The sequence below is a fragment of the Polyodon spathula genome, chromosome 4, assembly GCF_017654505.1.
Source record: "Polyodon spathula isolate WHYD16114869_AA chromosome 4, ASM1765450v1, whole genome shotgun sequence".
NCBI classification, from domain to species: Eukaryota; Metazoa; Chordata; class Actinopteri; order Acipenseriformes; family Polyodontidae; genus Polyodon; species Polyodon spathula.
In genome coordinates this window covers 87,619,590-87,642,808 of record NC_054537.1, presented here as the reverse complement: position 1 = coordinate 87,642,808, position 23,219 = coordinate 87,619,590, and the positions used below count along the sequence as shown (strand labels likewise).

At 37.1% G+C, this 23,219-nt stretch overlaps 1 protein-coding gene across 1 annotated transcript; it reads right to left on the bottom strand.

The window, feature by feature from the left end:
* umad1 (UBAP1-MVB12-associated (UMA) domain containing 1) lies at positions 1-22,320 on the bottom strand. The gene is made up of 4 exons (XM_041248937.1): positions 22,106-22,320; positions 21,256-21,354; positions 10,583-10,668; positions 1-825 (listed from the first exon to the last, which is right to left on the bottom strand). The coding sequence occupies exons 2-4, from the start codon at positions 21,332-21,334 to the stop codon at positions 577-579; spliced, it is 414 nt and encodes a 137-aa protein (XP_041104871.1). The 5' UTR covers positions 21,335-21,354; positions 22,106-22,320; the 3' UTR covers positions 1-576.
* Positions 22,321-23,219: the final 899 nt, after the last annotated feature.

Genomic DNA, 23,219 nt, shown 5'->3' with positions numbered 1-23,219 from the left:
TAATTATTATTAGTTTTATTCCATTTAACTAATACCTAACAACTTCAAAATTTCTTACAGGTAATTACTCTGAAAACATGAGTTTCGGCACACCCCTAACTTACAGATATACCACAATTCATGTACAGTATGCACTAGTCAATTTCTGCAGCTAATAAATGAGTAAGCTCAATTGTAAATTAGTTGTTTCCTCTCCTGTAAAGGACACCACAGTACATATAAACAATATCATAGATTCTAGAATAATAAGCATGTGAAACATTACAGGAGTTCTCATATTTTAATTTATAAAAGATCATTTTTCAGCACTAATGACTGATTTTGAAAGCAGAATAGCAAAACCATAATGTCACTTCCGACAGACTATGAATCAGCTGGCAATCGCAACCCGACAGCTACACAAAATAGAATGCAAACATCACTGCTGAAAGCTATTTTCTGTAACGCCAACACATGTTACTTTACACAGTACATTTTATTTAACTTTCTTTGGAGAAATATACAGTATGGTTTGATTTTGCACTGACGGGAAAAGGAAAAGACGTATCAAATAGAAGAATCTTCTGTACACCGTGTTTAAGAATCACAAAGTACAGAGTTTTCCAGAGTAAAATCGTATCGAAAACTAGCTAAATTATCATTTATGTCCCCTGAAACTAGTGCATCGGGAATAGCAGTAAAACTTGTCTGCATTGCAAGAATATGGGGAGCCAAGGTGAAAGGCACATCACTGAGAAGCTCAGACATCAGTGGAGCTCCTTCTGCAGTTTGATTCATCGCTTGTTTCGGCTCAACAGATGCTGCAGCTGGATTCATTGCCATTGTCTGAAAAACAAATGAAAGAAACAAACACAAATAATCTCAGTACACATAGGGAACAGTCATAGAATCAAACTGGGGGAGAAAAAAAGAGTCGATCCCCAACACCATTAACTTCTCAGGCTGCAGACAGATATTTTGCTCCTCATATTACATAATATATTTTTATTGTACACTGCTTTGTCATCCACATTGCTGGAAGTGTTTTCACAATAGTCGAGCTATTACATTTTTAAAGACATGATGAATTTATTTCACTTTTTTATTTTTATTTTTTACAAACAAACAATCATATTCGTCCATGTATTGCCATAATTTTATTTCTGATATTTACATTTAACCATATTTAGCAAACAATATTTTAAAAAGACCCTGAAGAATGACACTTTAAACTACAGTATAATAAGGCTCAAAATACACAGCTAACATAGCAAATCTGAAGAATTTGAGACTTTGTAGACTTACATTTTAATCTAACCCTAAAGGCTAATTGAAAATGTATAGGCCACAGTACAGAGAGATGCATAGACATTTGATTTATTTAATGTAATAAAACATATTTACTGCAAATACATGAAATACTACTATATAATATACGACAATAAAAAAAAAAACACAATACGATGTGATATAAATAGGACTTCCCCTTTATATGAATGTTTATGAACAAGTCAAGCCCAATATCCAAATGTTTTTTACATGTTTCTTTTGCATAGCTAACCAATTTCCTGAATTTCGAAAGACAATTACTACAGGTCTTACAATGCGTCATCATATGTAAATAGAAGTTCTATTTCAAAGTGCTCAGTCCAATATGATGCAATGACTAATAAACCAAATTATGTAGAAATATTCTTTGCATAGCAAATTGCCTACACAGTAAAACTCTCTCATTCATACACATTTACAATGCATGTGTTGTTGTTGTTATTATTATTATTATTATTATTGCTGCATCTCAGTTAAAGTAAACAGGTTGAAGGTTGACATAACATTTATGTACTAAAAACAGATGCATGACCAGAGAATAAGATATTCAGCATTGTTCAAATTTGATTCCATTTCCCTCCAATATCATTTATGCCTATTTATCTGGTTTACCGAACACTCTATGGAACACAAAGCTGACACAACACATTCCCCTGACATGTCCTAAACCTATAATCAATCAGCACTAAATAACTTCAATTAGCACCGACTGTAGTGTTATATTTAAAAAAAACCAAACAAACACACGTGCTACAACAACAAATCAAGTACATAGCATTTCACTATCATTAGAAGCCTTGCCCTTGGTAAAACATTGCTTAAACCTTCTCCCAAAAGCAAGTTTTACAAAAGACGTTAAGCTAACTGGGTATTATATTGCTAATGAGAATGTACATTACTAAACAATATATAACTTATTTTTGTATTCGTATTTCATATGCAGAACATACAGACTTTATTGCTGATACTGCTATCTTTTAAGTTATTGATTTTTGTGAACAAAAAAAAAGTTAAAACAAACACTTTTTAGACCTAAAATCTAAAATGTAGAGTCAACATCTTTACAAATAATAGATAGTTATATTAGATATATAATATATATATATTATGTGTGTGTGTGTGTGTGTGTGTGTGTGTATATATATATATATATATATATATATATATATATATATATATATATATATATATACACACACAGAGTACTGTGCAAAAGTTTTAGGCAGGTGTGAAAAAATGCTGTAAAGTAAAAACGCTTTCAAAAATAGACATGTTAATAGTTTATATGTATCATTTAGCTAAATGCAAAGTGAGTGAACAGAAGAAAAATCTAAATCAAATCCATATTTGGTGTGACCACCCTTTGCCTTCAAAACAGCATCAATTCTTCTAGATACACTTGCACAAAGTTAGGGATTTTGTAGGCATATAATCAGGTGTATGATTAACCAAACAGGTGCTAATGATCATCAATTCAATATGTAGATTGAAACACAATCATTAACTGAAACACAAACAGCTGTGTAGGAGGAATAAAACTGGGTGAGGAACAGCCAAACTCAGCTAACAAGGTGAGGTTGCTGAAGACAGTTTACTGTCAAAAGTCATACACCATGACAAGACTGAGCACAGCAACAAGACACAAGGTAGTTATACTGCATCAGCAAGGTCTCTCCCAGGCAGAAATTTCAAGGCAGACAGGGGTTTCCAGATGTGCTGTCCAAGCTCTTTTGAAGAAGCACAAAGAAACGGGCAATGTTGAGGACCGTAGACGCAGTGGTCGGCCAAGGAAACTTACTGCAGCAAATGAAAGACACATCATGCTTACTTCCCTTCGCAATCGGAAGATGTACAGCAATGCCATCAGCTCAGAATTGGCAGAAAACAGTGGCACCCTGGTACACCCATCTACTGTCCGGAGAAGTCTGGTCAGAAGTGGTCTTCATGGAAGACTTGCGGCCAAAAAGCCATACCTCCGACGTGGAAACAAGGCCAAGCGGCTCAACTATGCACGAAAACACAGGAACTGGGGTGTAGAAAAATGGCAGCTGGTGCTCTGGACTGATGAGTCAAAATTTGAAATATTTGGCTGTAGCAGAAGGCAGTTTGTTCGCCGAAGGGCTGGAAAGCGGTACACAAATGAGTGTCTGCAGGCAACATTGAAGCATGGTGGAGGTACCTTGCCAGTCTGGGGCTGCATTTCTGCAAATGGAGTTGGGGATTTGGTCAGAATTAATGGTCTCCTCAATGCTGAGAAGTACAGGCAGATACTTATCCATCATGCAATACCATCAGGGAGGCATCTGATTGGCCCCAAATTTATTCTGCAGCATGACAACGACCCCAAACATACAGTGAAAGTCATTAAGAACTATCTTCAGCGTAAAGAAGAACAGAGAGTCCTGGAAGTGATGGTATGGCCCCCACAGAGCCCTGATCTGGGATTACATAAAGAGAGAGAAGTAACTGAGGCAGCCTAAATCCACAAAAGAACTGTGGTTAGTTCTCCAAGATGTTTAGGCCAACCTACCTGCCGAGTTCCTTCAAAAACTGTGTGCAAGTGTACCTAGAAGAATTGATGCTGTTCTGAAGGCAAAGGGTGGTCACACCAAATGTTGATTTGATGTAGACTTTTCTTCTGTTCACTCACTTTGCATTTTGTTAATTGATAAATATAAACTATTAACATGTCTTTTTGAAAGCATTCTTACTTTACAACATTTTTTCACACCTGCCTAAAACTTTTGCACAGTACTGTGTGTGTATGTATATATATATATATATATATATATATATATATATATATATATATATATATATATATATATATATATATATAGTGCTGGGACAAATATCCTAATATTTAAACTAATATTTTTTTACATTTATTTGGACACAAAATAAAAAAAAAATCAGATGTTCGCTACAAATAACACCACAAATGTTCACTACAAATAACAAAAATGCCTTGTACTTGTTTACTGTCTCACCATAATTTACACAACAGTTTTAAAAAAAATGTCAAATGAAAAAGAGCTGTGTGATATGTGAGATTAATATAGTGCGTGGCTAACTATGTGAGCTTGCCTCACGTACTGCAGGCATGCCTGCAACAGGGCTCCCCAGGGTTCTAATTCCTGCCAGAAAGGTCACTGCAGTAACTGCACACAGGCCATGAATTTTGTAGACATTAAGGGTTCACTGACATAAGGGGGTTTAACGGTAGAGTTTTGACCAAAATACGGGAGAAAAACTGTCCCTAGAGACATCCAGGAGAAGGGTCCAAAATACAGGAGCCTCCCAGTGAATACAGGAGAGTTGACAGGTCTACAATACCAAACTTCCTGAAAATATTCTGTAGTAATTTTTATATAGACTTTATATCAAGAATCAAGGTGAACCTATATTTCGTAGCATTTTGCCACACAAAACTCTTAATTTTTTCATGCAGTAGCATTTTTCTGATACCTTACACTGCAGTATATGACCGACCCTTTATGCAGTAGCATTTTTCTGATACCTTACACTGCAGTATATGACCGACCCTTTATGCAGTAGCATTTTTCTGATACCTTACACTGCAGTATATGACCGACCCTGAGTGAACACATACATAATTACTGATATTACTTATTTATCTTAACATGCACATTATTAGTACCTTTCATAAAGTGAGAAACGACTGCGAACAGATACGTGCAACACCCACAATGCAAATCATATTGTTTGGACAGTGAAGTACACATTTCATTTAACCTTTATTTTACCAGATAAGAAGACTGAGAACAAATTCTGATTTACAACAAAGACCTGGTTAAGAGGCAAACATCACACCAGCAAAAAGCAAACAAACACAACATAAAAATAAATAAATAAATAAATAAACAAACACACATTAACAAATACATAAACATGCATCAGACAACAGTGAATTCAGACTCCGACTTAATTAGACTTGAAATTCCTTCCAGTCAATAGCAGCCACAAACTGAAATGAATTCCGCCCAAAAACAGTGGACACTCTGGGAAGAACCACTCTAATAAATTAATCTGACCTTAAATTGTAAACTCAGAGAAATGTAATAGGTTGCGCAGATATAGTGTGGTTTTCTCAGTCAGGGTTCTATAAACTAACCAATAGCCAATGATCCAATCGCCTAGTGTGTAATGAAGGCCATTCAACCATACTATAAAGCTTGCAGTGATGAGCAAGATAAGAAACACCAGTTATAACTCTTATAGCAGAATGGTATAAAGCATCAAGCTTCCCCAAAGAAGCTTTTGAGGCCATTTTATAGACAACATTACCATAATCCAGTATTGGAAGAACAGACATCTGGACTAGAGTATACCTCGCGGAACGTGTAAAACATGATTTACTGCAAAATATAAAACCAATTCTAGATTTAACTTTAGATTGAACTTTATCAATATGGGTTTTAAAAGACAAAGCACTGTCCAGCCAAATACCTAAATATTTATAAACTGCTACTTGCTCTAATTAAATCTTACTAGAAGTAAACATTTTGCAACCACTATTAAGAGAACCTGTCATTTTTTCTATTAAAATGCATACATTTAGTTATCAATGTTCAGCAAAAGATGCAAGTCATAGAAGGCCTGTTGAATTTTATCAAAGCCAAGTTGCAAATCAGACATTGCTAATGGCAGCGTAGAACCAACTGAATGCAAAATAGTGTAATCTGCATAAAGATGAATAGGAGAGTTACCTATTACCTATAGTAATACTATTCATATACATTGAAAATAAAGGGTAGGGCAGAATATAGAACCTTGAGGAACACCTGCTGTAACACAACAATGCCCAGAACGAAAACCAGACTGAATATCGGATAGAATATTATTGCTATCTAAAAAAAGACTTAACTGCTTATTCACAAGTCTTTCCATGATCTTAGAAAAACATGGTAAAACCGATATAGTCCTAGAACAGTTATGTTCTGTAAAATCACCACCTTTAAAAAGAGGCATGACAAGGGCTGATTTCTGCTGTTGTGAAGGAAAGAATAAATAAATTAGTCAAAAGCTAATACTATCAGATGAGCAGCTAATTTAAAAAAAAAGATGGATCAATACCATCAAATCCAGCAGACTTTTCAAGGTCAATTTTGCCCAACTCAGCCAGTACTTTTAGATCAGAAACAGGCTGCAATGGAAAACTAAAAGGATGCAAAAACCTCCCATTAAAGTCAGCTGAAGCAGTAAAAAGAGCAGACCTATCAAATACATGTCCAGTTTCAATGAAATGATCATTGAAAGCATCAACCATACTTTTTTTTTTTTTAATCTATTGCAACTGTGTTTTTATAAGTAATCGATACAGGTAATTGAGAAGAAATATTAATAAGATTACAGAATTGACTGTTAGAATAATTTATTTCAGAGCTTCTAATGGCTTGTGTACATTTATTTCTAAACTTGTCTAAATGAAAGCCTATTATTAGAATCCTTAAAAGCCCTAGCCTTCTTCCAGGCTAAATTATTTTGCTCTATTAGGGCTGACAAACCAGCACTGAACCAAGGGCTATTATGATTTTTAACCCACCTTCAATACTACCGAACAACGTGGATACAATTTAAAAAGGTATGTTTATTTTATAGACCAAAAGTAAGATTAAAATAACTGTTAAAAACATTACAATTTTATAAGATAATAGACAATGACCTAACAGGATATTAAGTTTATTCAGTGTCTAAAAAATTCTAATTTAATCTGTCGTGCAGATTATTTTGTTATAATGTAAATGTTTTCCCTTTCAACGCCATTTCCACGTTTGTTTTATTTGAAGTGTTAAAGTAAAATCTTCAGTTTTCGTTTGCTTGTTCAGCTACAAAAAAAGGCAGAAGCCTCAAGTTATTACTTTATGAAAACAAGTCGATGGCCGCTGTGTACTGTGAAGAAACGGCAATGGCAAGGAATGAAAAAAAGACAAAAAATAAAATGTAGTGTCAACTTTAATGTACTATTTATTTTGGGAATAAACAAAACAATGTTTAACTTGAACTGCTATTTGGCATCCTTTGTTTTGTAGTTAATTCACTGGGGTAAAGTAAATTCTACACAACATATTCTTTACTGCTTGTATACTTTTCTATTTTAGAGCAAAAGGTCTTGCTCTAAAATAAAGGCGCACACACACACACACACACACACACACACGGCCACAGCGATGCCCCCTGTTGCTATACTGTCTCTGCCTGTGTACAGAGCAATATAATGGTTTTTATTACTTTTTGAAAAATGAACGAATATTTGAATGAATATTTAAATTATGAGCGAATATCGGAACATGAAAATCCTGTGTTCATCACAGCACTGATGACAATAATAAGATGAAACACTTTCGTTATACATACACATCCAAATGTCTGTTTGCTTCAGGGACATTATCAACTAAAAAGTGTGAAAATGATCTTGTACAATCACTCCCATAAACAAAACAAATCATATTTGTCTTAGACACTGATAATGTAGAAACCTGTTTTTCAGAATGTTTCACGTCTGTTTTCCACACATCTATTAAAAGGGATGAATGGCAGCCATATTTGTCCAGATGTCAATTTCCAAGTCACACATTTAACATAAGCTGCAAATGTAACAATATTGAGGCTTTGACAGTGTGTTTGTGGCAGCTTTATAAAATTACTGCCACATTTTTAATCATAGAATAATGAATAAAGCCAATCATCCAGAAAAAAAGAAATAAATAAAAATGCACATGGCTGCAATATGGTAGCCATATTAGTTGAGAGTTAAAGTGAAGGGTACTGTAACATTTTACCAGAGGCTAGGTATACAGTTTTATGGGATGCTTTATGAGCAGCCATGGTTACACTATAAACAAAATATCTTAATTAATCTTAGCAATATAATTGTAGGCTGAACAACAAAACAATACAATGATTTAGATAAGTAAACAAAGCAAAACAACGGTCGCAATAAACTATTAACAAAATATGAGTAGATAATAGCTAAATGACCTACAAAGCTCATTTTTTTTCTGCAGTAACCAGACTTCACCCTCTGATGACTTGGAGGTGGCATTTTAATTATAAAAATGTGGTGTCTAAGTATACAGCAAGTTTTATATATAAAAAAAGTAGACCCTTCACTTGTGGTGTACACTCTTCTAATAAACAACTTGCCCGTAACTTGCTGGTTACTACAATTTGAAATGTACCACCTAATACCCTTCACTTACAAATACAAAGTATATATGGGTTAAATTAAAACAGATGGGAAACAATAAATTGCAGGCAATGGCTTTATTAATGACAAATGTACATTTCAGCACAGCGCTGCATGGTTAGTTTTAAAGATTGGGGGAGGGGGGGAGCAGCCAATCCTGATGTTGACATGAGAACGTTCTCGTCAACTCCAAAGAGACTATAGCTACAAGAAAATCTTCAGGTCCCAACCAAACCCTTCACTGCACATTGTGCGCAACTATTCTGAGCCCTGGTGGTGGCCTTTTAAGTCTTGTGTTCACAAGAAACAGAATTTTTCCCCAATCCCCAACTATTCCAGACACATTGCCCTTTCAGTTTGAGCTACAGCTCTTAAGAAACATTTCCAAACTGGTGACAAATGGGGCATCAAACTTTCTAGCAATTGTTCAACTGTTCTAAGAGAACAATATTTTACCTAAAAATTCTACAAATTATAAACCATCAAGTTATAGTCTAATTCCTTAATGCAACTGAATAATACAGGTCTTGCTACAAGTATTATTTACTAAGGTTTTACAACAGCACAAATTATCCACTCCTTGTCTCTAAAAGGAAAGAATAACCGATCACCTAGACAAGCAGACAGCCAGGGAGGTACAATATCTCTAAATGTCCAGATTCTGACACTCAATAACAAACTTCAAGCTTATTCAAGATTGGCCCCAAATGTGGAGTGTTTATTTATATACAAAAGAAGAACAGCAAAAGCATATATATATATATATATATATATATACACACAGAGAGTAAAGCTTGATTTGTGAAGCATGGTGCTAAACTATGTGGTTTTTGGTTGTGACAGTTTGTAGCTGTCCTGAACACCTGCAGACTCTGTTGCATAAAGATTCTATTTTAGCAAAGACACAGGCAGTGAACTACAGTACTACTGACGGCACAATTGAGCATAAAACTACAGCACTACTGCAGGCATAATTGAACATAAAACTACAGTACGACTGCAGGCATAATTGAACATAAAACTCTGTGACCTCTCATGAAGGGGATAATTTCATGTTTGAAATTATCCCTGAGACAAAAATTGAAGCCTAAATAGGAATAGATTGTATATAGTCTGGCTGCTACAGTACACCTGGGGATTTGTCTTCACAGTATGTACATGAAAAACGACTACATTATTGTTTATTTGGAGTGTTACAGTATATTAGTGCAGTCACTTCACATGTGGGGTTTCACTTCATCGTACATCTCTTCCTATGGTAGACTTAACATTCTTTCTGTGTCCGGACAAAAAAAAAAAATTTGATTTCTACCTGGCATTGAAAATATTTATATTGACTGGATAACAGGTCATTTTTTCCCCCATACAGAGTTGCATAAACTGAGAACTTTGTTTTTATTTTTGCGTAAGAAAATCCTGTTATTATATAAAGTATGGCAAGACTAGAGTATACGTGTTTTCACTGAGGTGTCAGTCACTATTACAGTTAGCTGGATATTTCATGAACAAATACAGGATGAAGCAAAACAAAGAATGATTTGTATTAAAAGGACACATTTATTTATTTTTTTACACTGAATAGCAACAACAAAACATGTTTGCTGCACTGCATTAACAGCTTTTTAAATACTTACCCCAGATAATTATGAAAATTAGTTTTTGTATTTTTACTGAGATGTGTTCTGTCTGTTTTGCAGACTTTAATTGGTGAGCTACAGTAACAAACATGTCATGCTTAATACATTCTTATTGGATATAAATTGAATCATTAGAAGGGTGAAATAAACTGGAAAAGTTGCTAGCAACAAATCTACAATGCTATTCGTAAAACAAAAAAAGACTAATTGGCTTTTGCCAGGTACAGGTTTGGACGTAGAATTTCTGCTAACGAAATTTGAGTGGACTAATCTTAATAGAACTTGAACGTCAACTTTAAAACAATTCTTCAAATTCAATAACGGCATTTACATTCATGCGATTGTGTGTGTGTGTGTGAAGTACAATCTCAAAGAGCCAGCTGCCCTTTTTTACATTATTATTTTTTTTAATACAAATTCCATTTACCTGTGAAGGCTGTATTAATACATTTGATCCTTGTTGAACATGATCCATTCTTTGCATTGTCTGCCTCTGCTCTTCTATTGTTTCCCCTACAAGTAGAAAAAGATAGGGTAGCAAATTAAAATTATTGAAACTATTGCAAATACCTCCCCTTTCACATGTGTTGCTTCCTACACTTCTTACACTTCAATTATTTTTCACATTGATAATGCCCATTTTTCATCCCCAAATTTTCCCATCACAAATATTTTAAGAGTTTTGACAATGGAGCCACGGAGTTAGGATACAGTACTTCAGTAGTAGCGTAGAAGAGACTGCACTGTGTAAGTGTGCCAAATCAAATTGACCAAGCACATAGAGACTATACATTTTGGGGTCTCAATCTGTTACCCATAACCTATTTAACTACTACACAGTTAACACAATAAGTACTGTATTTGGACTCTAACAAAAACATAATGTACTAGCCTTACTACATTTGTTATGAAGTCAATACGTTTCCCTCTCTACACATCATCGATGTGACGAAGCCACTTAACAGCTTCTTCACTGACACTGGCCGAGTCCTCATCTTGGATTTGTGGGTGTGCTACACATTCTAGGAGGTGGTCAGCTTGTCTTCAGTGCATCACCACAGTTACACAGTGGGCTGTCCTTCAATTCACACTCTATAAGATGGGTTTGAAGCGTCCTGCTCCACAGCCAATCCTATTTATTTTAGTCCATAGGTTTCGGGGAAGCTTGTACCCAGGTGGATAAGATGCTGGGCTACCTAGGAAACTCTTGAGACGAGAATCAGAATAATCCCAATTTTTGTGGTGTTTTTCAAGTGCCCATAGGGTGCTGCTCCCACTTCCACACTGTTGCAAGTCCTTTTGCCTCCTGTCTGAAGGTGTTTATTGAGTTTAGCCTCTTATATATGGGTTGCTCCACAACTTCATGAAGCAGGTGCTCATGGTTTTGTTGAGCATGCTTAGCAAGATCAAGAGTTTGCCCTCTTAGCTGTGGAGGTAGTGTGCCAGATAGTATTGGCAGCATGTCGACGGGAGTGTATGTTACACACTCAGTAACTATTCCCATTGCTGAATCTAGGGCAATGTCAACTTTGTTAATGTGGCTACTGTGCCCCCATGCTTGACAACAGTATTCAGCAGATGTGTATACTAGTGTCCTCAGGGTAATGAAACTGGCTCCCCGGGTGGTTCCTGACAATTGCCTGAGAGCATCAACACGAGAGTTGACCTTCTTAGATGTTTTCAATAAGTGTTCTCTGTAGGTAAGGCTCCTATCCAAAGTTACTCCCAGGTACATTGGGTTGTCTGTGAAAGGAAGTTCATTTCCATTCAGGTCAATCTTGATCGTCTTTTACGAGCCACCACATTATTCAGATGGAAAAACTATGCCATGTTTTTTTGCTTGGCTAAGCTTTCAGTCTCCATTGGTGCAGATAGGAGGATATTCTTGTCCCGGGACAGTGCAGTTTCAATTGCTGGGAGGGATTTTCCAAAGATGGACAAGACTAAGTCACCTGCGTAGGCATACATTTTTGCTGTGGTGTGTGGAATATCAGCTATATAGATGTTAAAGAGGGTTGGTGCTAGCACTGATCCTTATGGTAACCCATTATATAGACATTTAGGTCTGCTTTTATCTCATTCGTTTGTAGAGAAGATGAAGAACCTATTTGATACTATGTTAGTGATCAAAGCCATCATCCTTCTATCTGGAATCATCTTGAGTAACTTGTGCTCTAGTCCTTTCAGCCATACGGTATCATATGCAGCTGTTAGATCCACCAACACAGTGCCTACTTTTTCCCTTCTTTGAAAGGCATCCTCAGTGTCTTGAGTAAGCATTACTACCTAATCAGTGGTACATTGTTTTTTATGGAAACCTGCTTGTTCTGGTGGTAACTGTGAGTCAACAATGTCAGCAACCCTATTCAGGATCAGTCTTTCCAACAGTTTATAAACAACTGATAGTAAATATATCGGTCTGTAGGTAGCAGGATTTTCAGCATTCTTATCTGGTTTGAGTATTGCTATCACATGGCTCGCCACCAGCATTTTTGGTATTTTGTTATTTTGCATGCCTGATGACAGGAACTCCATCAGCCAGTCCCTCAAGCAGGGTCCCATCTTAATCAAGAACTCTGGGTAGATATTATCCAACCCTGCCGCTTTCTGGGGTTTAATAATGGCTATGGCTGTTTTCATTTCAGATTATGTGAACAGTCCAGTGAGATGACGATCCGCAGTAGGCTGATGTTTCACTGCAGTTGTTTGATTTCTGACCTCTCTGGAAAAATTCTTATCAAAGTTTATGTACCTGCTATTTGAGATCAGTTGTACTGCTACTGCATTTGCTTTCAAAGGACACTTGTTTAGACTTGCCCCTAGTAAGATTTTTTATTGTGTTCCAGGCTTTCCTGCTGGTTTGTGTGAAATCAATCTTTTCCAGTTTCCATCAAACACTCTCTTTTCATGGTGTTATTATGGCCTTAGAATCTCTCTGTTGCCTCTGTAATGATGCTACTGTTATTTGAAGTAATGATTGTTTGTAAACAGTTGTTGCAAGTTTGGTCCCAGCAGGTACTGTAATTTAACCTGAAGCCATGAGGTATTGTCGCCTTATCTATTTCTTTCACACCTTTGACAAAAGACTTGTAGGTAGTAGCATAATCTTCCACATTGGTCGGGTCTGGTAGCCCATCTACCAGCTGCTGTTTTGCTGAGGAAGTCAGGCTAATGTGCTTTTCTGAAGTTCCATCCAGGAGTTTGACAGGTGATTGTCTTGAGACAGTCAGTAAGTGAGATGAGGGATGGACGATGTTGTGATAATGGGAAGTTTCCTAAAGTGGCAATGTTTATCTGTGATGTCATACCAGCATACCAAGTTAGGTCAGTGTTTGTCTCTGTTTGTCATCTGCCTGAACGGAATGTTCTTGCCTGTTTGGGGTCATGTAGCAGATTGATATTGCTGGTTGAAGCCGATCCACAGAGGGTCCAGATTCTTCTCGACGTAACCTCATGTAAACACGTAAAGTGTTGGTCCCATGTTTCATGAGCTGAAATAAAAGATCCCTGAAATTTTCCATACGCACAAAAGCTTATTTCTCTCAAATTTTGTGCACAAATTTGTTTACATCAGTTAGTGAGCATTTCTCCTTTGCCAAGACAATCTATCCACCTGACAGGTGTGGCATATCAAGAAGCTGATTAAACAGCATGATCATTACACAGATGCACCTTGTGCTGGGGGCAATAAAAGGCCACTCTAAAATGTGCAGTTTTGTCACACAACACAATGCCACAGATGTCTTTTGCCACAGATTGCATTTGAGGGAGCATGCAATTGGCATGCTGACTGCAGGAATGTCCACCAGAGCTGTTGCCAGAGAATTGAATGTTCATTTTTCTACCATAAGCCACCTCCAACGTCGTTTTAGAGAATTTGGCAGTACGTCCAACCGGCCTCACAACCGCAGACCATGTGTAACCACGCCAGCCCAGGACCTCCACATCCAGCTTCTTCACCTGCGTGATCGTCTAAGACCAGCCACCCAGACCGCTGATGAAACTGTGGGTTTGCACAACCGAAGAATTTCTGCACAAACTGTCAGAAACCGTCTCAGAGAAGCTCATCTGCGTGCTCATCGTCCTCACCAGGGTCTTGACCTGACTTCAGTGGGCAAATGCTCACCTTCGATAGCCACTGGCATGCTGCAGAAGTGTGCTCTTCACAGATGAATCCCGGTTTCAACTGTACCGGGCAGATGGCAGACAGCGTGTATGGCGTCGTGTGGGCGAGCGGTTTGCTGATGTCAACGTTGTGAACAGAGTGCCCCATGGTGGCGGTGGGGTTATGGAATGGGCAGGCATAAGCTACGGAATACCGTGACGAGATCCTGAGGCACTGTCGTGCCATTCATCCGCCACCATCACCTCATGTTTCAGGATAATAATGCACAGCTCCATGTCGCAAGGATCTGTAGGCAATTCCTGGAAGTTGTAAATGTCCCAGTTCTTCCATGGCCTGCATATTCACCAGACATGTTACCCATTGAGCATGTTTGGGATGCTCTGGATTGACGTGTACGACAGCGTGTTCCAGTTCCCGCCAATATCCAGCAACTTCGCACAGCCATTGAAGAGGAGTGGGAGAACATTCCACAAGCCATAATCAACAGCCTGATCAACTCTACGCAAAGGAGATGTGTCGTGCTGCATGAGGCAAATGGTGGTCAAACCAGATACTGACAGGTTTTCTGATCCACGCCCCTACCATTTTTTTTTTTTTTAAAGGTATCTGTGACCAACAGATGCATATCTGTATTCCCAGTCATGTGAAATCCATAGATTAGGGCCTAATGAATTTATTTCAAATGACTTTGATTTCCTTATACGAACTGTAACTCAGTAAAATCTTTGAAATTGTTGCATGTTGAGTTTATATTTTTGTTCAGTGTATATCATGCAAACATACCAAATAACAAAACATTTGTTCACACTGAAAAAGCAGTACACGATACTGGTACACTATAATTCATGAGGGCCACTCTGTTCAACAACAGTATGTAAATACTGTACAATGCAAAACGCTGTCTGATTCTCCAGTATTTCAACCACAAAGAGATTAGAAGACTGACTAAAAATATGTTACATCACCACTTGGTTTTGATATGGATCTCTTTAGAAAATGTCAGCTGCAGATTTCTATGCTGCACTGAGCTGTTTCAAATTTGAACAACTTTAATTCATCAGTCATAGCACAATATCACTAACTACTGTATCTACAATAAGACAGCACTGACTAGGGATTGGCATTTCCATATATTTTAATACAGTACAGTAGGGTAGCATATTGTAGATTTACTACCAATATTCCGAAGTACTGAACTAAACATTTTGACTGTATCATTTTTATATCATTAGCCTAATGTGACAGATTTTTTGCTCCGTTCATATAAGGATAAAAATAATTACTTAAGTTACGGTTCTGTAGGAAATATATCTGTACATTTATAATAGTTTTATAATAAATATTTACAGAGTCAAAAAATGTTTACCATGGATAGTACACAGCACTTTCATATGTACTGGCTTGAGGTTAAACCAGTGTGGCCATTAAACATTTATTGCTTTATTGAACAACAGTGTACCAATTAATTTAATGATCGAACAGTATTGGATCCAATGTTAACATTATTTCACTGTATTAATATGGTCAGAGGATACACAAATTTGGTAGTAAAGCTTGAATTGAGAAATGTACAGAATACAGATGCACAGTATGCCAAATATGAGGGTAATAACTTAAAAGTACACTTTGTAGGTCTACTGTATATACAGCAGACTCTTAAAAAGACACCTGACCTCAGTAAGTCATAGGTTAGTGTCAACACCTACAGGGTTTACCCCTGGAAATATGATGTCACTACCCCACACAGGGCCATAGTTAACTAATTCATTATTTTTAATTCAAAGTTAATGTTACAAAACTTGACTCATATCTTGCAAGTATTTAAGAAACACTGAATTGATGTTGTTTGTTCTTCTTTCAAAAAATAAATGCTTTGAAAATATGCCCCATAGCCTCTGAGATAAGAGGCCTTGATGTTATTACTGTAAGGACTGTAAAGCTATAAATATTTGAGATCAAAATATCATACCCCCATAAAACCTATTTTGCATCAGAAATGTTGGTGACCTGTTGCTACATACAAAGTATTTATTGTTAGTGGAGTTTGATATTTGTGCCATTATAAAAGGCTCTCAAATATTTCTGGCTTTACAGTATGAGCAATTATACAGCACACTAAAGCTGGGCTCCAATACTCCACCTTGTGGTGGTTAAGGTAACTGCAGATAGTTTTTCTTCAGTAAAACTATCCAAGGGGATTACACTAGATTACCAAATGTGGAACAGCAGACTTTAGCATTTGAACACAACATAAAACCAATGTCACCTTACAATAATTAATTTTGAGTTTAAGTGTTTTAAAATAAAATATCGAACAGATTGAAATTTCAATGTACCATTTGTAATTCAGTAATATGAGAGAATTGGTCAGGGGTCTGAATACTTTTGCACGCCACTGTGTGTGTGTGTGTGTGTGTGTGTGTGTGTGTGTGTGTGTGTGTGTGTGTGTGTGTGTGTGTGTGTGTGTATATATATATATATATATATATATATATATATATATATATATATATATAGTGAAAGAAAAGTCTTTACAGCAATGAAAAAGTTCAAAATTCTTTCAGCCAAACTTTCAGTTTCGATTTACTTACCAAAAGAGTTTCCTTAAAGACATTCATGGTCGCACTCTCGTCATTTTGCTTCAAAAGGATTAATTGTATAACTCCTGCTCATTTATTTTCTTAATTTATCTCTTAATTAGTTTAAAACATGACTATAAAAACAACGCGTTTTGACACTACCGTGTCCTCTTTATTTACAATAAACTGGCGCAAGCAAGTGCCATCATCATTTCAATTCATCTGTCCTGTCTGTGTGTATTCCTTTCCTGGTTCTGACGCCGCCCACTTCGGCCGTCTTTGTGACACGTGGTGTCAGAAGAGGGATTTAACAGCGCCTCTGAGCGTCAGTCCAGGAGAGGTGTTTTGTGTGGGGGGGGGGGGGGGGCCAGAGAAAGCAGCAACCTCCCCAGCAGCCAGAGCAGGTTCTCTGGTTTGAGATGACTGCGTCCAGGAAAATTCGGGACGAGGACCTGGATGCATTTGTGGAGGCTTGGGAGAGCGGGGGGGGGGGGGGGCCTCCTGTGCAAGCGCTACGGGCAGGAGTGGCTGACTGCCCTCTCCCGGATACAGAAGTGGGGCAGTCTCCACGCCAGCAGCCGGAGCCAGAGCACCTAGAGGACCAGGAAAGGAATACACACAGACAGGACGGATGAATTGAAATAATCAGGCGCTTGCTTGCGCCGGTTTATTGTAAATAAAAAGGTTTAAACAAACACGAAAAACAAAGGAGATGGCACATTCGCCCAAATAAAAAGACAAACAAAAACGGACTAACACTTTACAAACGGTGAGCAGATCGACAAAAAAACACGGTGAGTTTTAAATAAACAAGTATCGTGCTGGTCCCAACAGCACGCAATAGCAATTGAAATTATAACTCTTTCTCCTTTTCTCTCTCCCGTTCTCCACTCACCGAACACCCAACCCCGAGTGGGTGAAAACATGCTACTTTTATGCAGCTGTACCGAGACTCGACTGCTAATCAATCATTCAGCTGGAGTCTCGGTACAACTGCATGTGAATTAATAAAGTGCAATTCCCCGTGCTCACATATTATTACTTTTTACTTGCACTTGAAGTGCTGTGCAATCCTCGTGCCTAAATACAAACATACATTTTAAACACTTGTGTTACACAGACCCGTTTATATCCCGTGTACCAATGACTATACACCAACATTTAACACACCACACGCAAAATATAACAGATAATATACAAAGGGGCGGGCACTTTGTCACAGTCATGTATTAAGCAAATAAATTAAATACTTAATACAGTACACCCTTGCTATAACAACCCTGGGTCCAAAGCCTTTTGTTTGCTATAGTAAAAGGACAATCTAATACAAACAAGATAAGCTACTGGAGTAAGTTAAGGAAGTCACCTTGGATAAAGGCATTAGCTAAATTATTAATAATATTGGTATTGCTTCATTCTTTAATTATTACAGTATTTGTCGCTACTAGCACTAATGATAACAATAGCAATGAGATTCTGAATACAAGTAGAATTACAAGGACAGTACCCAATTTGTGGCACGCTGCATCCAGTATTCTGGCTATATCCTATTCATTGAAGTCACAGTACAACTCCCCCCCCCCCCCCCCCCCCCCCCCCCCCCCCCCCCCCCCCCCCCCCCCCCCAAAATAAATAGATAAATAAATAAATAGAAAGCACATCAAAGTTTCATTTTTGTTTCAATTGCAAATGTTAATTGAAATCTTGGTTCCATATAAAAAAAAATAATAATAATAATAATGTTTCTTCGCCGTGCCGGTTGCATAGAGCTGTACGAGCCAACATCAGCAGCAGTTTGATTATTATTATTACTACTACTATTATTATTATTAAATCAGTATTTAATCATATAATGAAGGCCTTTTCGTTTTGTTTTGTTTTTGCCTGGGTTGTGAAATAACGTTAATGACTTTAATAAAGGTAACAACAAGATAGCAAAATGTGAATCTTGGTGGGCAGAGTACTGTAGCTTGCATTTTCAGTCTGTAACTTAGTTTAAAATAACCATAGCCTTCAATATAAAAGTACACACTTTGGTTGCCGTAGTGAACAGTTTACCCTTCGTTTCACTGGAGCAGATACCAAAGCGCTGACTAGATAGAATTGCTTGAATTGTCAGGGGTGTTACACGGGGCAATCCTCGCAGGATTTGGTCACCAGCAATGTGTACATCCACATCACCCCGGAAATCACTCAAGCATTACCAATGAAAACACTGATCCCCATAAATGTGTTTTACCGGGATGATCTGTGAGCGGAATCTCGATTGAGAAACAGTTGTTTGATTAATGCACAGAACTTTATAGAGTAAAAAAATCAGACTGCCCATCGGGCAAGCAGCCAAAAAAACATGTTGTCTGACAGATTTTTTTGGTTGTCCCAGAACATCAGGCTAGCGATTTTACAAGCCCTGATATAATCTCACAATCATCTTTGCCTACAGCTTTCAGCCACACTAGTGATGCTAAAACAGTAACTTAGTGTCTCTATTGCTTCATTCTGCTGAATGATTAATCTATGCAGCTGATGACTGCAATGAACTCAGCATGTTTAATTATATTTAAGATATTTTGAGTGTTGTGCATGGAGCTGGTGATTGCACTTTTAATTGTGTACAGATATAATATGGGAATTAGCATGCTGCAGCTGGCACTCTCACGTGTTTGTTAGTGAAGTCCTGATCTGCATGCAACACAGACACTCTTATGTTTACATGTTACTGTTTATTTCTGCAGTAAAAACAAGTTGAAGTTTCAGTGCGTTCATTCTTTTATTTACGATAAATACACCAAGCAAGCACACTGTCATACATTTTACATATTTCCAAACATGTATTTTTTATTACCACAATCTGAGGGCTAAATTTAGTAAATGGCAGCTTTTCTACTGCAATCAAGTAAGTTGCCACACATTTCATTTAAATGTTTGTTTTTTCCCCAGCAGTACACTTTCCTAATTAGTCACAGGTATGTCTATGCATTCTGCTGTCACTGTTCTTAAAAATGGTCAGTTTGAGAAACAAACTCTGTTTCCCTGCAGCAGCTGATTCTGCTTTAGTACAAAATTCAAGCTACTGTTTTTCATTATAGTAACCTTTACATTATTGTGTTTGCTTATTTTGCTAAAGAGATATTATCAGCTCTTCATCTAAGTAGGGAAGCTGCTGTGCAATTAAATCTTCCTCAAACTCCTGATGGTAAACTATCTATTATATCTGGAATAGAGGCGGCTGCATAAGAGGATGCAACACATTATACAAATCTGTTTGTGTCGACTATTTAGGCACCATACAATTTGACTGGCGAAAGACAACATTAGTTTATTGGGGTTCACAAAGAAAACGTTTTTTTTCAGATTGATATGGCAACCTTTTCACTGCACTGTAGCCCATTATAATTATTTTGTTTATTTTAGGTTTTCAGATAATTGTTAATGGCATGTGTGCAATACACACACCTGAAGTGTATTTTTATTTTCTGTTGTTCTTGTTCTCAATTTCTTGAATGCAATTGTACATTTTAAGCTACATTTTTACACTTGCACACATTCGGTCATCATCACAACTGTTGCATGAAACTAAGTTACCGTATACTGGTGGTGTTAATACATCACTTCTGGACTTCTAGTTACTTGTGTTCAGTCAGATTGGCAGGGTTTCTATGGAAAAATGTTAATCACTCTCACCACTTTCTCACACTACTTTGGTACTGTAGTAACTTGTGAGTAATTTAGGTTTCCATTAAGTTTTTTTTAGGGAGAGACAGTCTCCTTCCAAATGCAAAAGTACAGGAGGATATATTTAAATGTTTCTGTCTGAGTTCCAAGAAAGCAAGGGAAACAAAACAAAAACCCAGATATAGCGTTACAGAAATACAAAACATAATTTAAAAAATACCAATGGTTACTTCCATTAGATCTCAGTTGTTAATAAAGAATAGCTTGGTATGGCCTTTAGTTATAGCAGAAAGTTGTGTTATGTTACGTCACAACAGGATCTTCACTGTTGAAGTCTCATGAACATAGGCTTTCGGACATGTTTCCATGCAAAAAACGACTAGCCATTTGCACTACTTTTTAATTTTGAAGGTGATTTACCGACTTTTTTTTTTTAATTGTTTAATATTTTGGCCATGCACTTCCAGGAGGGTGAGGAATGTGTGATGTCTGCATGCTACGTCACACTCTCACAGCAAAGGAGAGAGGATTTGGAGCTTATAAACTGTATGCAAACCCTACCATTGTTACCACTCGTCCTACACTTGCAAAAATTTGGGGGTACAGGCATCTAACCCCCAAAATAATGCAAATATATTTGAAATGTTAATGGTGCCTTAGCAAGAATATATTGTCAACAAACTGGTACCAGTATAACTAGATCCAGCGGCTGCTACTTACCTAATAGCACAAATCCATCTGCTTCCTTCTCAGGAGTCAGCTTCTTAGAGTCTTTACGAATTCCAAGAAAATTAAACATTTCACCTTATTATTTGTGACCTGTAACCAAAGAAGCAATCATAATTAATGTACTATATATTCATGAAGCATATAAATGGCTTAGATCGTTAGAAATCTAAAAGTATTCCCCTCCCCGTCGATATACTATTTACATTGAACTGTTAAACCACATTGGGACCTACAGAATTATCAAGTGCAAAGACAGTTTGGTTGATGCAGTACTAGTCTTCCCTGACATGGCTCCATTTTCCTTCTTCATCCTTATTTAAAATAAGCTGTTTAATCTATACAATGCCCCGATTCTTTCCAGCCGTCGTCATTGACCACTGACTCGAGTCTTAAGTTATTCAAATAATGACATAACCCATTTAAACAGTTTCAACTCATCTGTGCATCATCAGTTATTCGAATTAATGAAAAGTCTGTGAGTAGCAAAAATGTATTACGGTAATTTAAATAATTCAAACATCTGGGTTTTAATTATAAACAGAGCAGTGACAGTTTCTCTGTCACTACACAGTCCAGGTGATTTAGGGCCTTCGGGGTTGACAAAGTTGCATAATTGAATAAAGGCCTCGTTTAATTACAAATTAAATATGAATGCACAGACTGCATATACTGTGATTTAACGTGGATTCAAATATTTAAATTTACTAAATTAGTTTGATTCAAATATACTTAAAATAATGACCGAAAAGGAAAAGCTATATTGAGGAAAAAAAAAAAAAAAAACACGTTCTCAGCTCGGCCTTTTCCCTTGCCAAGCAAACAAAAACAGTACGGTACTTACACAGTTAGGGCTATATTTCTGAGCAAATAACAGCTTTTAAGTACTGGAAGGCATACATCTATCTTTCGATTAACCGGTTTTAGCTTGTTATCTATATCCAGTTTTTGGTTGCTCTGAATGCCTTTTGTTTTAATCAAATGCAGGTCAATTTTATTTTTAGCGTTCTTTTTAGTCGTTCTATGTCTCTTGTTTAGAACAAACTTCCTGAACAACGTCACAGACTTGAGCACGTGAGCGATTAGAATGTTAGGGATGGTCTACAAATTCCAAATAATAATAATAATAATAATAATAACAGTTACAGTATAAATGTTTTACAAAGCTAAGTTTCTAAAGATTCCTGACGAGTGGTGAAACGAAAAAATATATACATTAATGTCGTCCAAAGATAACAAGATAGTAAAATAAAAATATCTATGAAAATTCCTCTCGGCTGGCTTGAGAGACCCCGATTAAAGTGACAGGTTGGGCAGGGTTAATTTTTGGCAGGGAGCTGTGAAGAGAGAAGGATGAGTTTCTGTAGAATGATTGTGTTGAAACTGTATCTGTAACGACGAATCGTTTATAGCGTGCACTGCAACTGTTTCTGGTAATGCAAATTCAACACAAAAAAGTGCGAGATTTCCCGGCGAGTGTCATTTTATCCTACCCTTATTCGTGAAGACACCTCAAAGCAACTGGGGCATGACGGGGGTGTGGTTTCAACTGAGAGACTGATATGATTGGATACAATGGGTGGGATCAGTGTGAGGACTTGGAAATTGCGTCACTGTAGAGATGGAGTTAGAGGCGGAGTTACAGAGGGGTACCAGGCGTAGGGTGTGAGGCGTTTGATGTCCGTCTTGCAGGTATACACTGTTGAGGAGCTGCTGCTGCAGTAATTGTGCGCAATTTTGAAGCAAGGAAGAGAGAGTGTATTGCTGCAGGCAGAGCATAGTTGCATATTGCATATTGCCTTTTAATGACATTTTCCCTTACAACACAACAGGAAACCGTATGCAGAGTAACTGTCTCATTGGTCAGCCTTGAAAGCCTCCACTCGATCGTTAAGTGCTTTATAAAATGCAAGTGAAAAGTTAGAAGTGATAAAAGTTACTGTAAAATAACGAGACCC

Coding starts and splice junctions, on each gene's coding strand:
- umad1 (XM_041248937.1), bottom strand. CDS start 21,334: ATGTTTAATTTTCTTGGAATTCGTAAAGACTCTAAGAAGCTGACTCCT. Junction 10,669..21,255: donor AGATGGATTTGTGCTATTAG/GTAAGTAGCAGC, acceptor TTCTACTTGTAG/GGGAAACAATAGAAGAGCAG. Junction 826..10,582: donor TATTAATACAGCCTTCACAG/GTAAATGGAATT, acceptor TTTGTTTTTCAG/ACAATGGCAATGAATCCAGC.